Genomic DNA, 24015 nt, shown 5'->3' with positions numbered 1-24015 from the left:
GTACCTGCTGTTAACCAGTATGTTAATCATCCGTTAAGTGACATTTAAAAAGTCAAAAGCGCCCTAAAAATGTCATCCAATTCTCTTTATCAACCATCCAAACATTGACAATAAAATAAAAATCTCAAATTCTAGATTCTTCTAAACAATGACCAATGTTTTTTAATAGAAGAGGCTAGCATTTGGGACTGTTTAGCTTTTTGTCAACGTTTGGATGGTTGATAAAGAGAATTAAATGGCATTTGAAGGGCATTTTTTATTTTTCAAATCACTTAATGGCTGATTAACGGACTGGTCAACGGCAGGTACTGGATTGTCATATTTTGAAAGTTCGGGTAGACAAATATTGAATTGTCACATTTTGAAAGTTTGAATATTAAATTATCACATTTTAAAGTTTGAAGACCAAATTGTCACTTGAACCAAAGTACAGAGTACTCATCAGAAATTTTCCCTAAAAAAAATCTCGGTTGGTCATTCGAAACGCGAGAAGACTGCTTCAATCCTGTCGGGGACGATAAATAATTTGGCTCAGCAGCATGAATATATGATATGAAACGAACATGTAAAGCAATTTCATTTCCTAGTTTCCACCCGGGGTTTCTGAACACGGAGAACCTGAGATATAATATGCAAGTAGGTTTGAACAGTTTAGCCAATCAAAATGAGGCGCTATCAATAGTTTGATTTCAAAGATTTCAATAGCATGTTTTAGTAACATGCTCGAGTTTTCAGTAGATGGAAGGTTGTTTTTTGGAGCTGAGGGTAAAGTATGATTTCATTTTGTACGCATTTCTTGTTACGCTCAGATCATTTCGAGATCATACTTTAATTTCATTTAAATGAATTTTGGATCTCTTCCAGATTTCAGCGTTTTCTAGTCCATTACATACCATATTGCAGTAGACGTCCGTTCACATTTGTGTCCCACAAGGGGGTGCCCCGTAACGTTCCACAGCACATTTCTGTCTTGAGAACATTTCTTCTCAATGATGTTATCATCAAAAGATATTCCCAATACATGACGAAAATATACTGTAGGAAGTTGTGAGGCGCAGATGTAAACTCATCCGTAATAGTCTTAGTAGTCGCTGGGACTTGGGAACACCGATTACATTACTACGCATATAACAATAAATTATGGACTATGGATATCCAGGGAAGGAAATGAGGGAATGCCATAAACGGTCACAGGCTCACAATCAGCTTTTAACAAGCAAAACAGTATAGAATGCGAGAGAATCTGAAACTGTCATCTTGCCTTCTATTGCTTTCACAAGTCCTTGGAAAGAATCAGGTTAGATGCATGTGTAGGGATGCCTGTTTGAATGGGATGTGTCCCATATTTATATGTATATATATATAGATAGATATATACATTTATATGCCTCCAACCTAGAGTTGATGTGTCTCATGATTTAGTTAATTTTGGGACAACAGCTGAAAATAACTGAATTGAATGACTTGATAGAAGATAAGTTCACGGAAGGTTATCAAGGAATTTCTCAAAACTTAGGGGTGACTACCAATGTGAATTTGTCTTTCTTGTTGTGACTAAACCAAAACAAAGTAAAACCATGTGATTTAAAAACAAATAGGTTCTTAAAATAAAAACAATAATAATAACAAAACGCATGTTTTTTATTACATGTGCTTTTATCTCCAAAACTGAAACAAAAAAAAAATCTTGAATTTAACTTAAATAGAATATTCTTATCTAATGATCTCATCATCTTTCATAAATCCTACATTATCTGTACTTCAAAACTTGTGTTTGTCGTAAAAATCATCATTTTGACGGTTTTGCAAAACCTGAATCACCTTTTTGAAACGAAAACAAAATATTTTTTATTTTCAAAACAAAAATTGCAGTTCAAGAACATGTTTTTTTTTCTGATGTGGCAATTTCAACATTGGCGTTATGGAACACCCCATTAGTGAATAATGGGTAACATATTTGTTCCATTTTGAGCAAAAAGGGTTTTCCAACCAGAACAATTCAACATAAAACTGGAATATTTGGTTGATTCATTTATTTAATCATTATAATTAAGATAATAAAAATGATTTCCAGGCAATATATGTATTTCATTTTGAGCAAAAAAGCCAAAAAAACCATACAAGACATGTTAATTATGGTCCTTAAAACCACTATATAAAAGCAGTAAAGCCCCTGGGACAATGTCACTATTTGTAGAGATAACAATTGAGGAAAACTGTCTTGCATCAGCCATCAGGACCCAACAAAGTATTTGAGTTCCACGCTTGAACAAATCTGCCCAGATGTATTTCTCAAATAAATTTCAAGAGCTAACAACAATTATCTCATTGTACCATTGTAATATCAAAAATCTAAAAAGTTAAATGACATTTATCTCAATCTCTACCTCAGCAAACCATGAAGCACTAGAACATGAGCAATAAGTGGCAGATCGAAAGTGTTGTTTTTCTTGCCACTGAACTTGAGAATATAACCTAGCCAGAAGAACAAATAATCAGAATGACCATCTTAACACTGAAAGCATTTTATGTTGTCCAAATCCAAACAAATAGAAACAAAATAGAGCAACATAATTGCACTTAAACTATTTACAGTACAGTGATAAATTTATAACTAGGAAAATGTTATGTGCCTTAGGAGAACTCACCCCTAAAAGCTAGCTGTTAGAGGAGGGAACCCAAGCACATATATACCCCACAACAGCATCCCATTCTACCGATGTGGGATACCTCACATTAGCACCCCTTACTACCAACATGGGACAAATGGATCATAACATTCCACCACGCTCTGCAGTCCCGGCGCCCACGCAGGCTGGCTTTGCACTAGTCCACCTAGTCCCGGCCGAACACTGCAATACCGACATCACCACTTATGCCACACGATTGCAACTGGGAGGCATAGTGTAGGCTCTGATACCATTTGTTATGTGCCTTAGGAGAACTCACCCCTAAAAGCTAACTGTTAGAGGGAGGGAACCCAAGCACATATATACCCCACAACAGCGAGACCGGATCTGCTCCTCACACCTGGCGCCTCACAGGCGCCTCACACACATCCTATCATACATTGGGAACATCTCCTATACATATTTCTTATTATTCACGGGAAATGTTTTCAATGCACGGTGGATGTGTATGTGAGGCGCCCATTTGTGAGGAGCAGATCCTGTCACCGCAACAGCATCCCATTCTACCGATGTGGGATACCTCACATTAGCATCCCTTACTACCAACATGGGACAAATGGATCGTAACAGAAAACAAGTTGTGCATGAATTTCTTATCTTCAATAATATTTAATTCTAGTTCCATTTACTGGTGCAATTCATCAATACAAGGTAAAGTAAGCCACTTCATGAACGCTCATTTTTAGTTTTTAACGTAAGAAAATAACTAATGATGTCAAATAAATTGGTACTGTGCACTGATCACTCTGAGTTCACACAAACATCAATCAAGGTAGTGATGAAATCATGAAATGACAAAGCGAGTGTATTCCTATCAAATTTAAGTGAATCAAAGTAATCATAGTTCAAGATTTTAAAGCGAGTTGAAGTCATTTTCTTTTTTATCTTTGTCAATCAACAAGTTCAAATGAATTAACCACTTTGTTACCAAGAAAATGTAAACCTCCAAATCTTTCCAATAATTTACTTTTTTTCCCTATGTAGTTAAAATCTTGAAGATAAGTCCATTACAAACTGACAACATATTCTTTGTATCACTAAAAACATCATGAAGATAAATCCTCCAATTGGAGTATGTAATGGGACATCTAAGTTTTATGATGAAACTATTTATAGTGAATTCCAAGTGCTGCCCAGAGTTTCTCTTTTTATGTTTTCTCTCACCTATTTCTTCTTCTAAGTGTCTATCACTTTACTATTTACTATAACAGATAGAGTTCTTTTTCTTCCTAGTCTCTTGCTCATTCTTTAATGAACAGCAAGCTGCCTACCTGTTTCTCCATCCCTATTTTCATAGTTAATTACCCAAAGCCCACCCTTCACCCCATAGAGCCCACCGCCAGATCCAAAATTTGTAGGACCCTCTACCTTGTCTTACATCACATATAGATGCATGGATAATCAGAACTTCAACTGTTAGGTGGAAGCACAAAAAGAGGAAAAAAACTGCAGAAATCATCAAAAGTATGATAGAGTGTTGCATGATATACTTTTCCTTTATTTAACATCCAAAAAGGAACAAACGTGTGTAATACCATTGTGAATTTCAATTGCCAAGATGAGTGTACAATCATTATCCATCCACCTGGTGGAGAGACTACAAACAAAGGATGCCTGCCTAAAAACTAGAAAAACAGGTAAAACCTTCAATAAGAACTATGCCATCTAAATATATTTATTGAAACCAAAGAATATTTGATTCTTGGATCCCTATTTTTATTATTGTTTCCTTGATTTTGATGCTAAATGATAGATGAAGTTAGTAACTGTTGGACCAAAACCCTGTAGAAAATAAGCTAAGATCTAAAACTAAATGCATCTCTTCTGCTACTTTTCTTCCTTCTACCATGTCATGTCCCAATCTTGTTATTGACATGGCCCATTATTATTACAAACCTAATATCAATGCTCCCAAATCCCAAGATTTTTTTGACAAGTAATAAATTCATTTCATTGCAAAAGAAATCATCCAACTCCCCACAAAAGGGAATCAGACCATAAAGTACAACAAGTGATCCAAAACAGAGTAGAATAGAAAAAACCCAAACTACTGAAGACAGCATTAACATTAATACCCATACCTGGACATCCCCACACCAGGTGATCCCTAATGGTCCCTGTTCTAGCCAATGAATCAGCCAGTTGAATGAGCTGTTCAGCCTGTTGCCAAAGAATTGAGTCTATCTAACCAATGACCTGAAACTCAATAGAGTTTTTTCCTGATTCTGCAACCAAGAATCATTGTTGTGCAATCACCCTCCACCTCCACATCCTTCATTCCATGCATACTCATTAGCTTCAGTCCTTGAATCATAGCCATCACTTCAGCCCTTAGGGAGTTCCCTAGAATGAGGGGGCTATCTATTTTGAAATCAAATGTGGTTGTGTAATCATTTGACCAACCAGTAAAAATTAGAACAAAATCCATCTATCCTGCTCCTGTATCTATATATTTTTCAGTATTTAATGCCATGTCTTTCATTCTTCATAAAATCACTAGAGGTTTCATCTATTAAACTATTAATCTGATAAGCTCTTGATGAGTTCCCTCAATAAATTGTTTTCACCCTTCTCAATCCATCCAGCCATCTGTTCTGGAAAGCAAGCTCAACAGTCAAACCTCCAGAAGATCTGATTCTATCACCGGGTTCTCACTATTTCACTCACAAGATCTGAATAAGAGGGTTTAAGACCTCAAATTATTATTTAAAGAAACCAAATATTATTTCAGTCAAGGAACCTTGACCCCAGCTTCTATTACGGAATGACTAGATGGTTCAAAGGGCAATCTATTTCCAAATCTAGAATCCGGTTTCCACTGTTTCATTGATTCAGTTACAAAATAGTTTAATTCTTCATCCCAGCTAATTGTCATCCAAGTACAATAAAACCTTCTAGGTTAGCAAACTCCCACCCCCATTCATATAAATAAGAATGCAGTTGCTTGTCCTTATAACACAAAAGTTCCAGTCAGGTCTCTCACCAAGGTAAGATCAACTAGCATCTGATGTGTCAATTTAATCTAACCATAATGTTGGTTCTATTTGATTTAATAATGATGACTCTGGATCATATCAATCTTCTTAATAATCAAAACTAAATTACTAAGTAAGACCTAGTAAAGTATTGCTCATTCTCTGCAATTAAAGGCATTGAGACTTGGGACAAAGTTACTACCATAGTTTATGGTATTATAATGTCAGTATGAAGCCAAAGACAACACATCTATCCTAGATCAACAGAAGTTTACTATCCCAAAGAAAAAGGTTCCATCTGTAAAACAGTTGTCTTTATGAAATAAATTACTAGCAGTCTCCAAAGTGAATGCAGTACGATCAGTGTAAATCTTGGCAATGTCTTCAGTATAGTTGTCAAGGCGTCGCCTAGGCGCCCACCTAGGACACAAAAATGACAAGGTGGGTGCCTTTTATAATATCATTTATATTGATGTATCTTATTAATGTATGTGTTGATACATTTTATTATATGCTATATATATCAATTATATTTTGTTTTAATGTTTTACTATTGAAATTTAAAAGATCAAAGGGTTTTGAGATGAGAAAAAGAAAGAAAGAAAGAAAGAAAAGAAAAGAAGGGGGAAAGAAACAATAGAATAATAAAGTTCTTTTTTTCTATTCTCTCTAATTAAATAAAACAGAAACTCCATCCTTGTTTTTTTTTATTTTACTTTCCATCTTTAATAACCTTCTTTAGCTGCTAATTAACATGAATTTGCTCTACTAAATACTTATTACAGTAGTATTATTTTTGAAAATAATGAAATTAATATATGTAAAAGATTTTTATCTTTTAGATGTGATGATTTGCCACATCTTTAGAGGAAATTTAATGTTCTTAATAAAAAGCATTGCTATTTTTCAATTAACGTACATGCTAAATGGTACATAAAACTAGGAAACTAGCCAAAAGTCAGTTTTTCATATTATAAAATTTTTATCGCCTAGGCAACTAGGCGCCCCAGTGTCGCCCAGAATCGCCTAGACGCCTTGAAAACTATGGTCTTCACATGAATTAGATTTTAATAAAAGGGGGAAGACCCTTCTAGATCAGACAGGGATGCACCATGATCACAAATTCACAACCCTCATTGTGAGGCCTGAAGTTGGTCCACATGTAATCACTTCCAATCTCAACAATAGTAAAGAGATCAAACCATAGACATATTTCTGACTCCTGAGGCAGTTTGAAGAGGTACCTGAGATGTTTCTCTTTAAAATGGGGATCGGAGTGGATGACTTCATTGCTGGAACCAATGAACACACTTCACCACAAGATCACTTTGGTAGATAAATGATGAATAACATTGACCATCTTTTTGACCAGTATGAGTTAAGATGGTTATCACAGAAAGGAGTAAGGAGTATGTGGAAGGTAGGGTAGGTGTCGTGAGTGCTTGGGATTTCTTTTGGGTATACAATCTGCACCCTGATTTGATGTCAATTATGTGTATGATAACTAAAAGAAACACAACTTGGACCTTAGTGTAACATGCTTTAAGTTATAACTAAAACTAAAAGTAATGAATAATCAGTATGCTGCTACTCACATGACCACTGTGACAACTTTCTCTGAATCCTTCAAGGCTTGGCTCTGAATTATGTATAAGACAATCAATATATATATATATAGAAGAGACAGAAAGATAATAAGAATGGGATGATTTTTTATGCTTCTGTACAACAAAATTTATAGCTCCCTCTAGGATACAAACTAGGTAACAAATCTCCCTAAATAAAGGAAAAAATAAAACTGATTTCTAAAAATATTTGTACAGCTCACAAATCTCTCAACTACCTAAAATAGAACATAATATAATACATAATTACCGAAATCTTCCAACACTCCCCCTCAAGCTGGCATGAATATATCATTCATGGCAAGCTTGCTGACTAAGTTCTCATACTACGCCCTAGGAAGCCCTTTGGTGAGAATGTCTGCTACTTGGCTCGTGGTGGGTATGTAGGACATGCATATCACACCACTGTCTATCTTCTCCTTGATGAAATGTTTATCCACTTCTACATGCTTTGTTTTGTCATGTAGAACTGGATTATGAGCTATGGAAATAATTGCCTTATTATCACAATAGACTTTAATAGGTGTTGGTGTAGGAACCTTCAACTCTTCTAGGAGCCTTTTGATCCATAACACTTCACAAAAGCCATGTGCAACAGAGCGGAATTCTGCCTCTGCACTACTCCTTGCTACAACACTCTGTTTTTTGCTCCTCCAGGTGACCAAATTCCCTCCTACCAAAGTGCAGAAACCTGAAGTAGATCTTCTATCATTTATATTACCTGCCCAATCTGCATCTGTGTAGGCTTCGACTTGGAGATGACCCCTATTTTTGAACAAGAGTCCTTTCCCCGGAGTTCCTTTCAGGTATCTCAAAATCCTGAACACAGCTTCAAAGTGAGTAGGTCCAGGTGAATGCATAAACTGACTTACTACACTTACTGCAAAGGCTATGTCAGGTCTTGTGTGCGACAAACAGATTAGTCTTCCAACTAATCTTTGATAACGTTCTCGATCAACCACTTCATTTGTTGTTGCTGCTTTTAACTTCATATTTGGGTCCATTTGAGTTTCTGTGAATTTACAACCTGTCATCCCTATCTCCTTGAGCAAATCAAGAATGTATTTGCGTTGGTTGATAAAGATTCCCTCCTTGGACCTTGCAAACTCCATTCCGAGAAAATATTTAAGCTTTTCCAGGTCTTTAATGTCAAATTCAGCCTCAAGCTTATTCTTCAACTTATTGATTTCAAATAAATCATCTCCAGTCATGATAATATCGTCTACATACACTATCAAAATAGCTATTTTACCTTCGGTGGAGTGCTTGAAAAATAAAGTATGATCAGCTTGACTTTGTGAGAATCCGTGCCCGCCTTACTACATCCCCAAATCGTTCAAACCAAGCTCTTGGTGATTGCTTTAGCCCATATAGGGATTTTTTTAACATGCAAACTTTGCCTCTTCCAAGACTTTCTTCAAATCCTGGTGGTAGGTCCATATATACTTCTTCCTTTAGGTCTCCATTCAAGAAAGCATTCTTGACATCGAACTGACAAAGTGGCCAGTTAAAATTAACTACAAGAGAAAGAAGTATTCTAATAGAATTAATTTTAGCAACGGGAGCAAAAGTCTCTTGGTAGTCTATACCATGAGTTTGGGTAAAACCTTTTGCTACAAATCTTACTTTGTATCTCTCCACACTTCCGTCAGCCTTGCACTTCACTGTAAACACCCATTTGCACCCGACTGTCTTCTTGTCATGGGGTAGATCAGTAATACTCCACATATTACTTTTCCTAAGAGCATTCATCTCTTCCATCACAACTAACCTTCACTTCGGATAATCTAATGCTTCCTGAACAGTTCTTGGCGCATACAGATTAGAAATCCTAGACACAAATGCTTTGAGTATGTGATAATCTCTCATATGACAAGTATTTTGCAATAGGATGTTTTGTGCAAGCTCGGGTACCTTTTCTTAATGCAATTGGAATGTCAATATCTGAAAATGACAGATTAGGCAAAGACGGAATAGGAGTAGAAGGATTACTCTGAGGTGTAGGACCTTCACTCGGTAAATTGGATTCGACTTCTGTTGTAGGAACAACTAGAACAGTAGTACTTTTGTGAAACCTCTTCCTGGTATAAAATTGAAGCTCAGGATGAGGATTGTGATCCGTTTGAAGTACTTCTCCCCCTGTCTCTGATAACGTAGTATCTGGCAAATTTAGATTAAGAGTACTATACTAGGTTCCATTCTTTCAACAATTGTTTCCAAAACTTGCTTATCAGAATTAATCAAAGGTATAAATTCTTCTAGAATAGGTAAAGTTTCCCAAAAATTATCTTCCTTACTTATGTTCTCCCCCTGAAGAGATTTTTTTTGAAAGAAAGGTTGGTCCTCAACAAAGTGTGCATCCATACTCTCAAAAAATTTCTTTGCAACTGGATTAAAACATTTGTACCCTTTTTTATTAGATGCATAACCAAGAAACACAAATTTTTCAGCTTTTGGATCCAATTTTGATCGAAAAATATTTGGTATATACACATAACAGACACAACCAAACACTTTTAAAGGAAGATCTGTGGTTATTCGAGATGTGGGAAAACAAGTTTTCAAATTATGTAACGGAGTTTCATATTTTAAAACTCGAGATGGCATTCTATTTATCAGGTAACATGCAGTTAAAAGAGCATTTCCCCAGAGATATTTAGGTACATTCATAGAAAACATGATGGCTCTAGCTACCTCAAGAAGGTGCCTATTTTTTCTTTCAGCAATCCCATTCTGTTGTGGTGTGTCACAAGTTGATTGATGGATAATACCTTTTTCGGTCAGAAATGCTCCTAAGTATTTGTTAAAGTATTCAATCCCATTATCTGATCTTAAAATACCAATTTTGGTTTGAAATTGATTTTCAATCATTAGGAAAAATTCTTTAAATCTTTGTTCAACCTCTGATTTCCTTTCCAACAAGTAAACCCAACAAACCCTTGTATGGTCATCAATAAAAGTCACAAACCATTTTTTTCCAGAAAGTGTGTTAACCTTAGATGGGCCCCAAACATCACTATGTAACAAATAAAATGGTTTTGAAGCAAAATAAAATTTTATTGGAAATAAAACACGATGATCTTTAGCCAAATGACAAGCCTCACAATGAAGTTTTGACCAAGCAATTCCTTTAAACAATTTAGGAAACAAATGTTTGAGATATGGAAAACTAGGATGCCCTAATCTTCTATGCCATAATATAACTTGATCACAGACAGAGATTGAACTCGTACTACTTAAACCATGAACCTTTTTATTACCAATAGCGGTTTCATCAAAGTAGTAGAGTCCATTTATCTCTCTAGCAATTCCAATCGTCTTCCCCGAGTTCTGGTCCTGAAAAACACAAGTGGAAGGAAGAAAATAAATGGAGCAATTAGTATCTTTAGACAATTTGCTGACAGAAAGAAGATTGCAGGCAAGTTTTGGAACATGTAAAACAGAATTCAAAGTAATTTTTTCTGAAATTTTAATGTTTCCTTTGCCTGCAATAGATGAACGACTACCATCAGCTATTCTCACTTTTTCAATACCAGAACAAGGATAATAAGAACTAAATAAATTAGAGCAGCTTGTCATATGATCGGAAACCCCTGAATCTATGATCCAATGACCGGATTTTCCTAGAATTGAGAGTGCCAAAGAATTGCTACCTGTTTATGCCATAGACCCGACAAAAGTATTAGGTGACGAATAGGATTTTAGTAGTTTAAGAAGGTGATCTATTTGCTCTTTACTGAATGGAGATGATTCAGCCTCGTTTGCTGTAGGTATATTCTATTCACCAGGTTTGTTCACCCTGCCATTGGATGGTCTCCTGTGCAATTTGTAGCAATTCTCTCGGGTATGGCGAGGTTTCCCACAGTAATCACAGCGCAGGTTATTCTTGTCTCCAACCCGTTGATTTTGGGATGACCTTCGACTGACTTGGGCCTCAGAAATAATCAGGGCTGACCCTTCCACAGGTCCGATTGTACCTGTAGCCTTCTTTCCAAGCATCACTTGTCTCCGGATTTCCTCTCTATGTACTTCTGAAAATACCTCACCGATTGAGGGCAGAGGGTTTCTTCCAATAATTTGGCCACGAACCTCATCGAATTCAACGTTTAAACCTACAAGAAACTTGAAGACTCGGCCAACATTCACCATCTTCTTGTAATAATTGCAATCATCGGGTGACTTCCACTTGTAATTGTTGAATAAGTCCAGGTTCTGCCAAATTCTCTTAAGAGAATTAAAATACTTAGTCACAGAGTTCTCACCTTGGCGAATATTTCCGAGTTGTAGAGTTAACTCGTACACTTGGGATTGATTCCCTAAATCAGAGTACATCTGTGAAACATTGTCCCATAATTCCTTGGTTGTAGAATAGCAGAGATAATTTGCCCCTATGTCTTCAGTCATGGAGTTAACCAACCACGTCATCACCATGGAATTTTCAGCATCCCAAACAGCATAGGTTGGATCATTCACATCAGGCTTCTTCGTGTCTCCTGTGATATAGCCAATTTTCCCTCTCCCTCTGGGATACATGCGAATAGATTGTGACCACCGGAGAAAGTTGTCACCATTTAGTCGGATTGTAGTGATCTGAATAGGGTAATTTTCAGGCAGATTCCGGACAATCTGGGGCTCAGGCTGAGAAGGTTGAGGAGGTTGAGAACTGGACATGACTTCGGACATTTTTTAGGGACAGAAACGTAGAAACAAACCCTAGGTCTTTTCTGCTCTGATACCATAAAGAAGAGACAGAAAGATAATAAGAATGGGATCTTTTTATGCTTCTGTACAACAAAATTTATAGCTCTCTCTAGGATACAAACTAGGTAACAAATCTCCCTAAATAAAGGAAAAAATAAAACTGATTTCTAAAAATATTTGTACAGCTCACAAATCTCTTAACTACCTAAAATAGCACATAATATAATACATAATTACCGAAATATTCCAACAATATATATATAATTACAAAATGGTGATTCGTGGCCACACAAACGTTCAGTAAATGGTATCCCCATGAGAGGACATAAAGTGTGCATAATCTATTAAATGGTATTATACGTGTAACACCATTTGAACGCACCACTCGAGTTTCTACCTCCCTCTAAAGTTTCTCTGTTGGAATTGCCATTGGAAAAGCCCTTGGTTCAAGCCCTTTCTCACTATCTCTCTCATCATTTCTTCCTAACAAGCATTGCACAAGACCTTTGTCTCTCTTGGCCAACACTCCTCAGTAGCCTGTCCATCGAACGTTGTTCACTCAATAAGCCAAATTGCAGTAAATCCTAGAAAAAGGTGAAATCATTGCATGCCTGTTTGTTTTAGGGTTTGTAAGTGCATTGTTTTTTTAGAGTGTTATTTTCTTTTTGTTTAAGGGTTTGATTTCTCTTGCTTGCATGGTGTATATTAGAGGCTCATTTTTCCTGTTGGTTGCACATTAGGTTGAGCTCCAGTGAGGGGTTATTTTTCTCTTTGCTTCAGTTAGAGTTTGGGTTTTCTTTAGTTCGGTTCTCTCTCAATCAGCGTTGAGTTTCAATTGAAAGTTTACACTACACTTGAAATAGCCTTTGTTCAAATCCCATCTTTTACTTTAGATTTCTTCCCGTTTTCCATTTCCTGAAATGACTTGCATGAAGCTAGGTTCTGAAACTGATACACTCCAAAGGCAAGGGCACCCTTGGTATGTTCCCTTTGCATTTCAATTTTTTATGTACTCTGTTTTGTGTATGATTTTAGGATGTTGTTATTCATGCATTCTGGGCATGCAAATGGATTTGAAGTGGGGACAATGAGATTAAAGGAAATATTTGGATTAATTGCACCTTAGACCTTAGCCATCTGTTTGACTTTAATAGCTATAGCCTTGGTTTTCGATTTATATTTATGTTGTCAATCTGCTTGAGGGAATGCCAACATATAAAAAAATAAAAATAAAAATATGCTTGGGGGAATCAATATATTTTCAACATTTGGTATTGTCTAGAAAATTTCTATATTTAGGAAGAATAGTGGAATGTAGGCACTAATCTAATACCCTCGTAGGATTCTCTTTACATATATTGGAACTCATTGATTACTGTTTCATGTCTTGTTTTGCATTTGTATTTGTTCAACTGACTGTAGTTGATGGTAGGACATTGTAGTTTTGTTTTTCTATTTTGGAATTTAAGAAACTCTCCTAATGAATTTTTATTTTACAAATTTCGTCATTTATTCAAGATTTCTTGACTACATAGGGAGAGTGTCTTGACAACATTCACCATTACTGTGATAATGATGAATGGCAATGGCAAAGTTAGAAATAGTTGTATCAATGGGGGAGTAGGAGAGAGAGGGTATGCACATAAATATTAGTAAAGTAATGGACAGAGTGAGAGATTTCCTGTAGGTAGGTATAAAAAATACATGTGGAAAAAGTAAATGAGACGAATAACAAAGGGTGAAGGTGAAGGAGAGGCACAATGAAAGAGAGATGTTATGAGAAGGTTGGTATTTTATAATTGTGAATGTTGAATTATTAAGGTGTTTTTAGTTTTTTTCTTTCAAGGATACAAGATTTCTACTGTTTTATGATTGACAGATGGGGAGAGGGAGGGAGGAGCCCCCCCCCTCTCTTTCCAGGGCACAGAAAAGGGGCAAATGCAGATTCAATGAGTGTATTTTCTGCATCCTGCTTACCTGAAAGAGTGGATTCATTAATTTTTTTGTAACTTCTGTTTAAAGATGGTTTCTATTTAGAGATCATTATGTTTTTTGTCCTGTTATTCACTTATGGAATTAATTTGGCATTTTCTACTTATTATCTAGAGCTTAATTCTAACACAATATTTTCGTTTTTTTTTTTGAGAAAAAGTTAACTTTATTCAAAAGGAGAGGTACATGAGGCGATGTACACGACAGATAAAACTCTCAGAAAATTACAAAGGCATAAAGCTATCACTAAAGAGAAAATCCCTGTGAGCACCAGATTTAGCTAGACTATCAGCTTCAGAGTTTAGCTACCTCGGAATCCAGACCACTTGGCCACTTAAAGAGGCAAGAATGTCTCTCGCTTCAGCTAGGTAGTGAGCTAAGGCCCAAGGCCCACTGTCAGGACTAGAAAGCCAGTTAATGGTGTTGGCTGAATCTCCTTTAATGGTAAGACTTCGTAAACCCATGTCTTTTGCAATCCTGATGCCAGTTAGAGCTGCCAAGACTTCTGCCTTTGTTGATGAGGCAATTCCAATCAGCCCACTAAAAGCCCAACTGATACCATTTCTATTTCGAATTACACCTCCAATACCCGCTGTACCTGGGTTTCCAAAAGCACTCCCATCAAAATACAAGGTCGTCTCGCCCTCCACATCAGATCTGAAGTTACAGGTAGTGTTGAACTGTATTTGTTTAGAGTGAAGGAAATTTACAGCGTTTCTTTGGAGGTCATCAAAAAGGACACCTCTGAAATGAGATGAGCTGGAAGCCCATAGGAAGCATATGTAACATATTAGAGATATCAGCTCCTCAAAGTTTTTTGTTCTGTTGTTGAAGACCCTGTTGATTCTCTCTTCCCAAATGCTCCAAAAAATAGCATGAGCAGCAGATTGCCATAAGATTTTCCCTCTTTTGCTTAATCCTCTTCCTGACCATTGCCTTAAGCAATCAACCACATTTTCAGGGAAAACCCAGCTGTATTCAAACAAAGATAGAAGTTCCGGCATTTTCTAGTTTCCTCACAGTGGAGCAGAATATGGTTGGTGGATTCCCCAGCTTTAAAGCAGAAGCAACAGCCATGTGGAGATAAATAATACCTGCCATGGTTCTTTTTCTGAAGGAGGTCAAAAGTGTTGATTTTCTTTAAGCTGGCTTCCCACACGAAAAAACATACCCTGGTAGGGATATGAGCACACCAGATTCTCTTGTAGGAGTACTGATCATTAGTTTGTTCTTCCCTAACTAAAGCTTTGAAGCAAGATTTGGTTGAAAACTTACCTGATGGCTGAAGGGTCCAAACAAGGTCAGGGGAATTTTGTGAGAATAGACCTCTCTTAGGGTGTGCAAGAAGCTAGAGATTTCACTAATTTCTGGGTCCCTTAGAGGTCTCCTAAGGGTTAGATTCCAGTTGAAGTAAGGAGGGGAGGGGGTAAAACCTGGGATATGGAAGCTTCTTGGTTTAAGGTAAGGCTGAATAGGCGAGGGAAGGAGTTAGCTAAAGTAGAATTACCCCACCACAGGTCAGTCCAAAACTTTATTCTGTCACCCTTTCCCACTTTGTGTCTGATAAAGGATATGAAAAAATTGTAAGTCAAGATTATACCTTTCCAAGGGTGGGTGTCTTTGATTCGATTCAAGTGAAGCTTGCTATTCCAACCGTTGGTGTGCTTCCCGTATTTGCTAGTGATTACAGCAGTCCATAGTACAGTTGGCTCTAGAGGAAATCGCCACAACCATTTACTAAGAAGAGCCGTGTTTCTTTCTTTCAAATAACCTACTCCCAAACCTCCATTCTCCTTTGGTTTGCTAACCTGAGACCACTTCACAAGGTGTGAGCCCCTTCCCCCCCCTCCTTCCCAAATAAAGATTCTCTGAAGTTTTTCTAACTGAATGGCTATCTTGTTGGGCATACGGAAGATGGAAAGGTAGTAGGTGGGGAGGTTTGCCAAGGATGCTCTAACTAGAGTGAGCCTCCCCCCGTTTGACAAGTAGTTCATTTTCCATGTGGCTAGTCTCTTCTCACATTTTTCTAGAATTGGATCCCAAAAGCTTTGATTTTTCGGGTTCCTTCCAAGAGGCATCCCCAGATAGGAGAAGGGGAGATTCTCCGCTTTGCATCCAAAGATCTCTGTGAAGCTATTCAAGGATTGAGCCTCTGCTAGATTTATGCCAGCAATACTGCTCTTTGAGAAGTTTACTTGCATTCCAGACATCCATTCAAAACAAGTGATGACCCTTTTCAGGTTTGACACATAAACTTCATCAGCTTCAAGAAAAAAGATAGTATCATCAGCAAACTGAAGATGAGATATTTGGGTGGCTTCCCGTCCAATTTCAAATCCTCTCAATAGTCCAAGAGAGATTGCCTTATTCACCAGTTGGCTGAAAATTTTTGTGACTAGAGTAAAAAGCAATGGGGAGAGGGGGCATCCTTGTCTTAGGCCTCTACTGGCATTAAAGTATCCTTTTGGCTACCCATTTATTAGAACTGAAAACTAGGTGGAACTTATGCATCCCTCAACCCACTGAATCCACTTGTTTCCAAAACCCATTAGTCTCATAGTTTCCATGAGGCACTCCCAATCTACTTTATCATACGCTTTTTCCAAATCGAGTTTCACAATCAAACTTGGTTTGTCATTCAGCTTCCACTCTTCAACGCATTCGTTTGCTATTAGAGTGTTGTCGATTATTTGACGCCCTTTGATGAAAGCAAATTGATTAGGGAATATGATTTCACCTAACACTTTCTTCAATCTTTCAGCTAAAATTTTGTAGACACTCCCAATCAGACTGATAAGTCTATACTCTTTTGGTTCTAAAGTACCCTTTCTCTTGGGAATCAGGCATATGAAATTGGAATTGTTTCCTTTGTTTACAATGGTTGAATGATAGAAATCATTAAATACCTGCAATAAATCTGAATTAATGATGCTCCAACATGTCTGGTAGAATAGAACTGAGAAGCCATTAGGGCCAGGGGCTCTATCTCCGTCCATGCTAAAAAATGCATCCTTTACTTCTTGTTCTTGAAACTCTCTTTCTAGCCACAATTTGTTCTCCTCCGACAATTTTAGTCCTTCCCAAGAGTTTAAAGAGTTTTCTGTTTTCTTTCTTTGCATAAAGATCTTTGAAGAAGTGTAAGAAAGCTTCAGAAATTTCCTCAGGGTTCTCCACTTCTCGATGCCCGATTTTTTATTTTGAAAAAATATTTATTTTCCGCCTACCAAATGCATAAATATGGAAGAACCTAGAATTATTGTCCCCCTCCTTTAATCATCTGACCCTAGTTCTTTGTCTCCAGTAAACTTCTCTCCTTATTACCTTTTCTCATTCTTTTCTGAGCTCAAATCTTCTCCTTCTTTCATTTTCCTCTAGCTAGCCAATCTACTCCTTCTGATTTAAATCCTCCAATTTAGATAAGAGTGCTGATTTCTCTTCCTCGAGTGCTTTAAACTCCTCTTTGGCCCATTCTTTTAATTTTCTTTTTACAAATTTTAATTTTTCTAGAAATCTGTACCCTGGCCACCCTTCTGACTTACATTCCCCCCACCATAAAGCAACCTTTTTGCAGAAGTCTTTGTGTTCCGTCCAGAAGTTTTCCAGCCTGAAAGGGGATTTCCCTCTAATCTCCAAGTCTGTACTTAAGGTGATAGGCCAGTGGTCAGATGTACATCGGGGGCGGATCTCCTGACAGGTCAAGGGATAATGGGCTTCCTAATCTAAAGTAATTAGGAATCTGTCCACCCTACAACTTAAGGCATTCTCCTGCATGTTCGACCAGGTAAAGATACAATTCCTTGAAGGGAGGTCATGTAGACTATGTCTGGAAATAAAGTTGGAGAACTCTCTCATGCTTCTGTTGACCCTCTTCCACTTTGACTGTTCCTGACTAAATTTCATGACGTTAAAGTCTCCTCCCACAACCCAAGGAAACTCATCATGTTCATGCAAGGAATCCAACTCTTCCCAAAACCTTTTCCTATTTGATGGATCATTAGGGCCATAAACTGTTGTTAAAATCCAGGTGAAATCATCTACCTTGTTTGTGAAAAGAATTGTTGTTAAAATCCACTCCTGTAACCACGTCTTCTCTCCACATGACAAGGATCCCTCCTGATGTGCCTATGGCTGAAAGGGCAGCCCATTTTCTGCCTCTTAAACCCCATGTTGCTCTGATTAACTTCCTGTCCACCACTTCTTTTTTTGTTTCTTGTAACAGAATGATGTCAGGAAACTCTCTTATAAGGGTATCTTTTACTAAGCTTCTTTTTGTTTCACCACCCAGCCCTCTTACATTCCAGCTCAGGATTTTCATCTTGAAACTCTGTTGGTCTTACCCTTACCTATTCTTCTACTCCCTTCTCTTGCAAATTCCAACTTTTTTATCCCCCATTGTAGCCTCTTTAATTCCCTACTTAGTCCCTTTTTCAACTTTTTCTATGATTCTGATAACTCCCTGTCAGCTCCCTTACCTCTTTTATTGATCCATTCTTTGTCGGAGGCCTTGCCAGCTTCACATTGCTGGAGGCCTAGATTTTTGGCCATCTCATTGACTTCATCAGCATCCTGTTCCCTCCTAGGTCAACTGACCAGAACATTGGACAAAGATGTTGGACCCAAAACCTCCGCATAATCACCTTTGTTTGAGAGAGTCATTGGTTGGGATAGCTTGCCACCTGAACCTGGAACACAGCAAAGGTAACAGTAAGAAGGTGAGTTGCGATAATGATAACAGCAAGAAGAAAATTTTGGGTTTGACAAGGGAATGGAGTTAGAGAGGTTTGCAAGCTAGTTTTGAGGTAAGTTTCTTCCCCGTCTAGCCTCAAAGCTTTTGCTGGTGGAGAGAGTCCTGTAATATGGATCTACCAAGCAGACATCCTCCAATAATTCTACACTTCCCCATGCTTCTCTTTCTGAAAAGAGGGCTTTGGATCTGTTGAGAGCTATCTCCTAAGTGTTCACCTCTGATTTTGTCCTGTAAGTGCTCATGTCTTCATCCGACTTTGATTCTTCTTCTCTAGAAGAGCTTGGGTTTGAGTTCTGCAATGGTGTTGGGGGTCGGTGAATTTCCTTTCTGTGATTAATTGGACTTGGAGGAGTTGCATGAATGTTTATTTCGCTGAAGGTTGGTGTCGAAAGACAATCTCCCTGGTCCGAAGGTGAGGGACAGCCCGATTGCTTGATGGATTTCTTGACCAGGTTGGGTTCGGGTATCCGATGGCGCTTCGTAGCACATGGGTCCGAAAGAGATGGCCTGTAGCGGGCTTTGGGGCAAGGGTCTCAGCTCCCTTTAAAATTTGAAATTTTTTCCATTTCTAGTTCTTGGAAAAAAACACCTCTCCTCCTTTATATTTACCTGGCAAGGAAATGTTATCTTTCTTCCTTGCTTTGTACGTCTCTGCATAGGTCACCACCTTCTTGTTGTTCCTATCACATAAGCTTCCTGCGTCGGCCACAGGCTCATCTATGACAACAAGATTACCCCAAGTTCACAAGTCGAAGCTCCAGGTTGACTCGGCAGTTGGAGAAGAAGCCTTTGTTTTTTCCTCTACTTCGATCATGGCGAAAAACCACACATTTCTGTCAAGGATTGGTTTTGGTCGGGGTATGGAATGAACTCCCCTGTCTTTCACCTTCAAGCGAGCGCACCTCAGTTCCGACCAATCTTTGGTTTTGGGGTCAATCTCTTCCAACCCTCCACATAAGCTTCCAATCAAGGAGAAGACCTCATCCAACCACAAGTGGAACGGGAGGCCATGAACTAGAATCCAGCCATCAAACTTTAATCTAGAGGGGACGGAGTTAAACGTCGGCCACCATCGATCAATCTTCACTCACCTGCCATAAACGAGAATCTTCTCCAACCTCACCCAAGTGGAAACCAAATCTTCAAAAGAAGCAAAACCCACTACTCTGTTACTAGAGAAGGGGTGGAGATGCAGGAGTTCTGGGGAGTGAAGGTTAGCTGTAATTCCTAGCTCAACCTCATTCCAAGTTAGGTCATCTATTTTGGAGAATACAAAGGCATTTTTCCATTTGCCGAAGGGTCTCAGTTGATTGGCTATGGATATGTGGGCTAAACCGCCGGCCTTAACGACTCTGCTCGTTGACGCTAAGGATGGAAGGTCTCCTTTTACGGGGACTTCAGAAGTTTGGAGACCAGGATGTTGGAGAACTAGGTTTAGCACTTCAACGAACGATTTTCACCCTGATTTTCTTGCTTTTCAAAGGATGTAAATGGTTCTGAGTTTCTAAGCGAGCTCCCAGCAGCTTAAACGGATGAACCTACCCCATTTGTTTTCGTTTAGTTGAAGAAGAAGCACCTTCCCTCTATGTGCATACTTACGATCTTTTACCATAGATTTTTTATCTTTGATCGCCTCTCAAAGGAAATTTTCGACCAAGCCCCTCTACCTCTCTCAGTCAAAACCAAACTACCATCAAGTTTATGGATTGTTGATTCAAATTCGAAAGTTTTAGATCCTATTGCTATTAAACGGTGCATGGTTCGGCGCCGATGTTAACAGTCGCCAGGTTTGGCTCCGGTATTAACAGTCGCCAGTTCACATGGATGCACAGGGTGATTGGTTAACCCTTTGCAAATTGAAAATTGAAGATGCTAATGAGCAAAAAAGATTAAGCAGCAGTTCATGAAACTTTCAAATTCAAATAGAAAGAAGTACTTCAAGATAAGAGTTGGCCATGAATTCTGTTCAAAATCATGAAGCTGAATTTGCGTATGGTGTTGGCCATATTAATCAAGTGAAGGGACTTGCCTTCAATAACAGTGAGAGAGATGCTCACTATTTGTGAGTTTAGGGCTAGGAGGATTTCTTGCCCCGGTTTTGTTTTCAATTCAAAGAAAACCTGATACAAGTAGATAAAAATATGGAACAGGTAGACTTTCAGATTGGTGATTTAAAGTAGAAAGCCAGGTGTATTCTATCCTATTTAGCATATATCTGATTTTTATTGAAATAATTCCCGAAAAAAACATTATTTTATTTGTTTATATGATACATGTGCCTTTGTATATTTACATTTTAAATAAGATAGGGCTCAAGAACTGAACTTTGATACATGAATGCTGGTTTTGTAATTTGTACTATTGTATTTGTGGTCTCCATTACATGTTTGGGAGTCTAAAGATACTGTTTTATATTCAATTTCTTTTGAACCTCATAAATGTAGTCCAAGACTTATAACTGACAAGTAAGACACGGTGAGCTAATAAGCTCAAGTTAAACCATTGAGCCAATGAGAGAAAGGGGCATTGTAAGGGTGAGTTAGAGGTTTTTCTATTGAACCAATTAGGATGTAGCACAGTTGTAACTTAACATACTCATTGAGTATTTGAGCACATCTTGGGTAAAGCAATAGTGATAAGAGTTGTGTTTCTTAACTTAATTTTCATAATATTTTGATGATTAAGTGTTCAATTCAAATATGAGAATGAGATTCTACTCAATTTTCTATAATCTAAACTGCAAAAGTAAACAGAGAATTCTACTATGTTTTTTTTTCAAAATAGAATAATAGTCTTGACTCTTGATACCCACCTTTGGGGTTCCGAGCTAAACTGTAATTTTGTATCAGCACTCATGTACTTTTTGCTTTAGCTTATGTGTTTTCTGTTTGGAGAGGCAGCACCTCGCACCTTTCCAAGGGACTGTTCATGTAATCCCTGTTTGATCTAATGAAAATATGAAATTTTATCTATCAAAAAATAAAAACTCTCTGAATCTCTGATAAACAGCTGCAGTATGAACCCCCCCCCCATTATTCTAAACCATTAGCATCTTTACCATGCAATGTGGCAATAGAAAGTGTTCATGAAGGACTATAACCCTGTGCATTTTTAGAAACTCCAAACAATTTACCCATATGAACAGAAGTGAGTTTTGAGAGATTACTTAGGTGGACGAGACTCTATGATTGATGTATAAGCTAGCAAAATTCAATGCTGAAAAATGTGCACCCTAAGGCTATGCTTGGTTTGAAGGAAAAAGTATGGAAAGGAAGGGAACCTTAGGGAAACCTATACAAGGCTTGTAAAGGTTTCCCTACATTTCCAATTTTCCATTCCTTTCCCTACTTTTTCATTCAAACCAAACACAGCCTAAATGAATATGAAAATATACAAAGTTTTTAACTCATATGTAGAATATTTTTGTGGAAGAAGATAATTAAATGATCAGTATTAATCACAGAAAGAAAGTGGGGTGCCACCATGTACAACGGAGAGCTAAATATGGAACCCACAACCATACACAACAAAATGATTAGTTGGTCACGATCACGAAGGAATTGAAATAAAGATAGATTATTAGAAGGTAGAGGTTTCATTTAATTTTCAGCACCTCACAGAAAGAAACTGAACTTCAAAGGTATTGGATCAAGATAGAATCAAACAATATAAACTTATGCACAAAAAGTAGAGTAAATAACCAGATAAAAACCCTCCCACCGCAACCTTGTAAAAAAAAAAGGCATGCAATTTAAGAGAAAAGAAGCATACCGAATCACTATTGCTGCGGCTGATTCTGCTGTTGCTGCTGAGGGTTTGGCGGTGGCGGCATACCTGGGCGAGGTGGGCCAAAAACAGGAACACCGCCTGGTGGAGGAGGCATCCCAGGGCGTGGCGGCGGGGGAGCTGGCATACCCGGTCTAGGTGGAGGTGGCGGTCCTCTCATCATCTGCGGTGGTGGAACCATGGGCCGCTGCCCAAACTGTGGTGGCGGCATAGGGAACGGGCCAGGCGATGCTCCACCAGGTCTTGCAGCAGCAAACTGAGCAGGCATAGGAGGTGGTGGTCCCCGTGCCATTGGTGGAGGCTGTCCAGGGAAGCCAGGCAGCTGTCCAGGAGGGCGAATCACAGGAGCAGGTGGATAAGTCATTGGTGGCGCAGACACCTGAGGAACTGGTGGTCGTGATATCTGAGGCTGCATCATTCCAGGAGCAGGCCCACCAACGCCACGAACAGGCCCAGCAAGCCCAGGCTGTGCCTGAACAAGCGGCGCAGTCGGAATTCCTCTGCCCGCAGCGCGGCCAATTCCGGGACCCGCCATTGCAGCAGCACCAACAGCCTTGGCACGATTCTCATCAGGAGGAGGTGGCCCTTCGACGGTCATGGAGACAACCTCTTCACCCCGGAGAAGAACAAGGCCTAGGGTTCTCCGTTCTTCACGCTCTTCATTCTTCTTTCCTTTTGCGGGTGGGAGCTTCCGAAACTCCTCACAATCGCCGAGGACAAGATTCATGTGGCGGTCGAAGGCCATGAACTTTCCAACTAGCTGACGACCATCGTGAATCGTCACGCGCATCCTGTAGTTGATGTACTGGAGCATCTTTGAACTCTTGGACATCGACATTGTTACTCGATTTGGTTATTCTTCTTCTGCTTCTTCACTCTCAAATCCTCCTTGCGCCTGTTGAAGTAATAGAGGATAAAACTAGAAATGAAAACTTGGAATTCTGCGACAAAAAAAGTTTTAACTTAAAAAAAAAAAAAGTGTAGTACAAAAAAAGGGCGGGAACGAGATCTAGGGTTTGACAGGGAGAAAGAGAGACACTCAACAGTCTCTGCGGCAAGAGCCCAATGGCGAGGCCCCCCAGTAGCGTGACTGGAAAAATAAAAATAAAAACTCGGATCGATTTGCTGCAAATCGGACCGGTTTGGTCCGATCGAAATTCAATCAAAACTCGGATCGCATCACTTTTGCGACTATCCAGACTAAGCACCAAGCCACCAATCGGTTGGCGGGAGAGGAAAAGAGGAAAAGAGGAAAAGAGGAGGCCTCGATCCGCTGCAAAAAAAGAAGCCTCGAAAAGAGTTCTCCCCAGAAATCTCCATCCGAGTTTGGCACGTGAGAGCGCTAATCTACTCGCACGAGTAGATTTCATTTAGCGCAAGAAGAAAGTATCCATTCCATAATAATATATGTCGATATAGATAAATTATATTATATAGAAATATAGGCCACATCAACAGCCATCTCTTTCTCCAATTCCCTCTTTTCACATTTCTCTTTA

At 38.5% G+C, this 24015-nt stretch overlaps 3 protein-coding genes across 9 annotated transcripts; all 3 read right to left on the bottom strand.

Annotated features, from left to right (window-relative positions):
- Nucleotides 1-2011: 2011 nt before the first annotated feature.
- On the bottom strand, nucleotides 2012-23796 carry LOC104603920 (uncharacterized). Of its 7 annotated transcripts, none has more exons than XR_016083526.1 (5): nucleotides 23561-23789; nucleotides 22502-23411; nucleotides 10551-10626; nucleotides 2388-2475; nucleotides 2012-2275 (listed from the first exon to the last, which is right to left on the bottom strand). XR_016083526.1 is itself a non-coding variant. In XM_088899811.1 (3 exons), exon 2 carries the CDS (start codon nucleotides 23352-23354, stop codon nucleotides 22509-22511), a length of 846 nt encoding a protein of 281 aa, XP_088755937.1. In that variant the 5' UTR covers nucleotides 23355-23411; nucleotides 23561-23788; the 3' UTR covers nucleotides 2012-2475; nucleotides 22502-22508. The 7 variants fall into 7 exon arrangements, 2 of the variants coding, with proteins under 2 accessions (XP_088755937.1, XP_019054418.1); XR_016083527.1 differs by lacking the exon at nucleotides 10551-10626 and adding an exon at nucleotides 7261-7304; XR_736286.3 differs by lacking the exon at nucleotides 10551-10626 and having other exon boundaries at nucleotides 23561-23796.
- Nucleotides 11068-11961, bottom strand: LOC109115165 (uncharacterized). The gene has a single exon (XM_019198858.2). It carries the CDS (start codon nucleotides 11959-11961, stop codon nucleotides 11068-11070), a length of 894 nt encoding a protein of 297 aa, XP_019054403.2.
- Nucleotides 14289-14987, bottom strand: LOC104604082 (uncharacterized). The gene has a single exon (XM_010268313.1). It carries the CDS (start codon nucleotides 14985-14987, stop codon nucleotides 14289-14291), a length of 699 nt encoding a protein of 232 aa, XP_010266615.1.
- Nucleotides 23797-24015: the final 219 nt, after the last annotated feature.

The sequence above is a fragment of the Nelumbo nucifera genome, chromosome 3, assembly GCF_055504915.1.
Source record: "Nelumbo nucifera cultivar China Antique chromosome 3, China Antique-T2T, whole genome shotgun sequence".
Lineage (NCBI taxonomy): Eukaryota > Viridiplantae > Streptophyta > Magnoliopsida > Proteales > Nelumbonaceae > Nelumbo > Nelumbo nucifera.
Note: the sequence above shows the minus strand (reverse complement) of the source record. Positions and strands in the feature narration are given on the sequence as shown.

Excerpts from the sequence above, each read along its gene's own strand:
- LOC104604082 (XM_010268313.1), bottom strand. The coding sequence starts at position 14,987 with ATGCCGGAACTTCTATCTTTGTTTGAATACAGCTGGGTTTTCCCTGAA.
- LOC109115165 (XM_019198858.2), bottom strand. The coding sequence starts at position 11,961 with ATGTCCAGTTCTCAACCTCCTCAACCTTCTCAGCCTGAGCCCCAGATT.
- LOC104603920 (XM_088899811.1), bottom strand. The coding sequence starts at position 23,354 with ATGTCGATGTCCAAGAGTTCAAAGATGCTCCAGTACATCAACTACAGG.